Raw genomic sequence first — 5,366 nt, forward strand, 5'->3', positions numbered from 1 at the left:
TTTTTTTTTTTTTTTTTAATCATAAGTGAAAACAAGAAGCTTTCAATTTTAATTATTTTAATTGAAATACTTGTTTATCGTTTTGGAATTTAAATTATGAAATTTATTCGTGTCATTTGATTGGCTTCTCTGAGATAGCAACATTTCGATGATAACTTGGCTTTGGCTTCTTAAAAGCCACAAGTATATGACGAATAGCATTACTGTAAATTGGACAACATTAAGCAAATTTGCATAATGCTCTCGGTGTTGTTTTTTTTTTTCCTGAATATCCGGATATTCGTTTTGTGCTAGCATTTTCAGCACTGAACAAAATCGGAAAACTAAAAAATATGAACCGGATATTTGTTATGTGCAGTGAAAAAAACCGGAAATTTGGAAATATGAACCTGGAAAAGAAATATCTAGAGATATGTCTTCTGATGATTGGAACATACACTCCGGATATTATCATATCGAAAATGACCGATGCTATCTAGTTTTAGGGGCGAATCATTTAACTCCAAATGTTATTATTCCGGAAGAAAGATTGTCACCGGATTGATAGCATTTTATTACCGGATTTATAGCAACCGGAATGTGGAATAATATTTTTCCAGGCTACTTAAAATATACCCCAGAAAATGAATTCAGCCTAATGACAATTAATTACTTTGATTTTCAAACCCTTAACGTCTCTCAATACTGTCAAAATGTCTTACGTAGTGTACTTTTCTCTTTCTTTTTTTCTTTTTTACAAACTTTTGTTTTGTTATTTCTTAAAAACTTTTGTTATTTTGTTAAGCAATAACCCTCAAGCTATATTTTGTATATTTTTCTCGTAAAATACCATTCTCATTTCATTGCTATTATTCTTATCCGGTACTCTTTCTTCTCTTCTTTTATTCTTTAACTTTTTATCTCTCAAATATTCATTTCTCATCATTGCTATAACTAAAATACCTGCTTTATTACGATATGCTTTCATCGATTTACTCTTCCCCTATCTATAACACTATTTTTGGTATTCTCATTTTTCTAAATCATGATTTTTTTGTGTCTCTTCAATCTTTGATCCTTCTTTACCCGCGCTATTTCTCATTCAAATGTTATTGCAATGAGATACTATGAGTTTTTTTGAGAGTAATCTAAACCATTGACAAAATAGCTTGCACCAGAGATGCAGGATGAAATGTTTGTGTGGCATTATGTTCGGAGGCGCTATGCAAATTTGATTTCCCAGATGTCTCTTAGTAATTTGTGTTTTTTCAGTCCTTTGGTTATAACTATTTCGGTTTAGGGATTTATTACCAAAGTGCCAATTGGGTTTAGTTTCTTTACAGTTTAACTTTTCTGGATTTCCGCGATTAACGATAAGAAAGAAGGAAAAGAAAAGAGATTTGGAAAGGAACGAATGGCTGCTGTTCGACGGCATACCAAATCGTTAACCGAACTTAATATAGAAGAAAATAGAAATAATGCCTTGTAAGTATTTCATATTAGCAAAAACTTATTTATATTACAATTTAGGAAATATATGAGTGAATGTTTGGCTGTAATCACTCGTCTCTACAAATCGTTATTGTCCCATTAATCATGTTTCAATTTACACTCCAGATTAATTTGTTGAGCAAGTAACTATATAAATAACATTTGACTAATTAAATAATTTGGACTATCAAGTAGGTCTAATGAGATATTTGAATTAGTAATGAGGCAATAGTACTGGAAGTTTATGACGTTATGAATAATTTAAATAAGTGAACAAATGACTTGCTCAATGTAGTGATTAAATTAATGATTAAGTCCATACAACTCGGACAGTAGTATTGGAGTAAAATCTACATTCTTACAAAATGGGTCTACAATTTGAAAAGTAAGCAGTGTTTGGTGTTAAAAAACAATTAAGTGACACTATATTAAAGTCGCGAGTAGTGACCGGAAATGATGGGAGGTTTCATGTAGTAGACATTAGTATCATTTATATCACTGATTTCCATATTACTATCACTTTCTCATAGTGAATTTAAATTTAGATTTGTTCAAATTTGAAGTTATGAGGAATGAAATTTCCGTTACACGTCTCATCAGTAGCTTAATGGGTGAGTGAAACGTTCGAATCAGTTGGATTACCTTCCTGGTAATCTTTCATGGGATACTGAAACACAGCAGTCCTAGGGTGAGTAGTTACATGCGTGATACGGATTGGGTTTTGATTTATTAGAATTTAAACTCGTTCCCAAAGTAAAGTTTTTTTTTCACATTTTCAGGTTGAAACTTCGTGGTGTTATGTACAAATGGACAAATTTTGTATATGGATGGCAAAAACGATATTTTGAACTAGAAAATGGTGTTTTAGTATATTATAAAGCGGAATCTGAAAAGCAATACGGAATTCGTGGCGCAGTCGCATTACACGTTGCACGTCTTGTGGTTAGTTAATGAACTGTTTTCTTTTTTTTTTGCTTCTGAAAGAAAAGGTATAAAGCGGCGAATGCATGAGGTAGGACAGATAAAACTGAAAATATACACGCATAAGCATCCCATAAAAATCGTATAATATGCAATTTATTTTATCATATTTTTCGATAGTTTTCTGTTGCTATTTTCGATAGTATATCACTTTTACTGAATCACGTCATGCCTACATTTATTCCTCCCATAATTACTTATCATTATAGGAAAGTGATATTGACTGTAATCGATTTGATATACTAACAAATGATTCTTGTTGGTATTTAAGAACTCAAAGTCCAAAATCGCGGAATTTATGGTTACGTGCTTTAAGATTCCAAATGGTTCGTTATATTTTGTTGCACATATTCTTTTCCCTTAAATTTAACGTAAAAAAACTTCCATTCATTTAAGCTTGGTTTATTTATTCATATAACAATTATTGCAATATTTTGGTATTGTCCGAAGTTATTCCCAGTAAGGATCCGAAGTTTTATTTTAAGTCGTAGAATGATTCGGGTTTTTTTTTAACAGTTCGGGACAGCCAATGAACCGAAAAACCATTGTTCGATTGATGATTTGGCGCGAAATACAGATTATGGACAGTCGTCATTATCTGTAACTTTTATTATTTAAAATAAAATCAAACTAATTAAAATAGATTATGCAGAAGCAGTGGATATATAGATAGGTTTTTTTACTCGTGACTTTTTTATTCGTCTTTGTAAAGTCTGTGAAGAACATTAAAGTTAATAGAACTTATTCTGCTTGGTTATGCTGGCGGCATTTATACATTCACTTTGTTTTCTTAAGCAGTACTTATAGTTTTTAGCCCCTACTTTATGTTGTGGACAGAAATATTCGTGTTTTAGAATATTCATTACGGCATACTGATCTGAAATGAGGCTGGTTTTGTTGAATTGATTCTTGTCATTCTTCATAAAACGAAAGCTTATATTTTTGATAAAGAAGGTGTTCAGCGTATAATTAAACTGTTATTAGACAACAAAATTAAGGCTGAAACTGGAAGCAAATATTAATTGATTTAAAAGGAAGCTAGGAACATATTCTAGTTTCTTTTTTTTTTTTATTATTATTGTTGTTTTGTACACTTTAAGATGTAAATCAGTTAAAAATGTTGATTATCGTTTGGTCTCATGTCACTGATAAGGTTCAATTTTTTTGTCTTGTGGAGGTGGGTGAGGAACCACTAAAAATCACAATTTAAATAGAATAGTAGTGCCATATGAGGTAATTAATTGATATGAGTAATTTCCGTTATTTTCCAGTTAGAATTGATGAATAAAATGGAACAATTGGAACGTTTCAACGATATGATTGAACGACAAGCAGTTCGACTAGAAAAGTTAATTCATATAATCAAGGATAACAGAGAAAATACTTGTGCTACCTCTCTTCTTGATGAAAGCATTGCACTGAATGCTGTAACTATTGCCGTATTGCAGAATATTAACACATGTGTTGATTTACTCGCAAAACAGGTATTAGCAAATTTTTCAAATATTAATGCAGCCGTTCGTTGAATGTGAAGTTGGATTTGTGAAATTTTGCAGACTTTATACTCAAATGAAAATTAAAAACTAACAGAAAATTTAAATTAACAGATATGATAGTCGAATATGCCTCATTTTATTATTCTTTATTAGTCATTTCATCATTTTTTTTGTGCGTCGTAGCTTCTTTGTTCTGTAGTTTGCATTCGAGCTAGTGTTTTTGAAGACACATCAGACATTCGAAAGATATTAGACATCCGTTTGGGAAAGAAAAAATGCGCACAAATAAATAAAAGAATGGAAGGAAGAGCCATCACATTACTCATACATAAGTAATTGAAAATTCTTTATTAACTTTATTATTTAATGGTTTATTTTGGATCAGATTTTTCCATACCTGAGGAAATTTTGCAAGGAAGTAAAAGATATGGACAAAAAGGTAAATGGACGTGAATACTGTCTGTGCACATTTTAATGGGTGCAAAGTGGTCTTTGATTTCCCCTTGGATTTTTCCCTCTTTTTTTTCTGAAATATTCTCGCAGATTCAATAGATAATGCGGATGAAGGCAAATAGTCATTTTGTTTACTTTTTGCACTTACACCCCTATTGTGGCATTTCCTCTTGTTTTCCTTTTCCTCTTTGTTTGTGGACTGTTTCAGAGTATTTCTATAATATTAAAACATTGTTTCATCAGTACTAACACTTGCATGGAATTTAAATCAGGTTTTATAATAGAATATGAAGTATCAATGTTCCACTTGTTTTATCTGTTTGTTTTTTCCCTTACCCCTCAAACTGCTCCATTTTCTTTTGGTGTTCAACTTCCCGTTTGCATATGTTTTGCTGGCAGGCCATTAACTAACATAACATGTTATTTTCATGAATGATTTATTATTGTGGAAGTAAACAGAACTTAATTTATTTTATCTCAAAATTCCGAAAGAAAAAATGGGCACAATTTCTTCCTTAGCATCAAAATTAATCGAGGATTTCTGTTATTAAACATTTCCGATTAATGATGTAACGACTTGCCGTATATAGCCAAATCAGGCGCTGAATACTTACCAATAGTTCTTTTTTAATTGATCACACGACGAAATTACTGCCAACTCTTTCCAACTTGGAAAGTTTCCAACTTGAAGAGTTGTTTTTTTTTCAATTGTATACGTTAGTTAATATTTCAGTTGAACCGTCCTAACTCGTTAATTGTTTTGCACTATTCTCAATCACCAGTTGAAATTACTAACACAGAATAGCAATATGAGTTGACGATTATATCGATTGAGAGGAACTATGTCATAAATAGCCAGCTGCGAGATGGATTTACATGTAATTGCAAAAATGTTTGAGCAGTTTTGATATAATGTGCCTCTTTTTCAGGAGTAGCTCTTTTCGTATGTGGCATACGGTTCTGCAA

General features: G+C 31.4%; 1 protein-coding gene across 1 annotated transcript; it reads left to right on the forward strand.

Moving 5' to 3' along the window:
- Positions 1-1,393: 1,393 nt before the first annotated feature.
- Positions 1,394-3,977, forward strand: LOAG_12289 (PH domain-containing protein; the record flags this gene model as incomplete). The annotated part of the gene is made up of 5 exons (XM_020448514.1): positions 1,394-1,464; positions 2,250-2,412; positions 2,661-2,777; positions 2,968-3,051; positions 3,723-3,977. 5 exons carry the CDS (start codon positions 1,394-1,396, stop codon positions 3,975-3,977), a joined length of 690 nt encoding a protein of 229 aa, XP_020301349.1.
- Between the last annotated feature and the right edge of the window lie 1,389 nt (positions 3,978-5,366).

The sequence above is a fragment of the Loa loa genome, assembly GCF_000183805.2.
Source record: "Loa loa unplaced genomic scaffold supercont3.343, whole genome shotgun sequence".
Lineage (NCBI taxonomy): Eukaryota > Metazoa > Nematoda > Chromadorea > Rhabditida > Onchocercidae > Loa > Loa loa.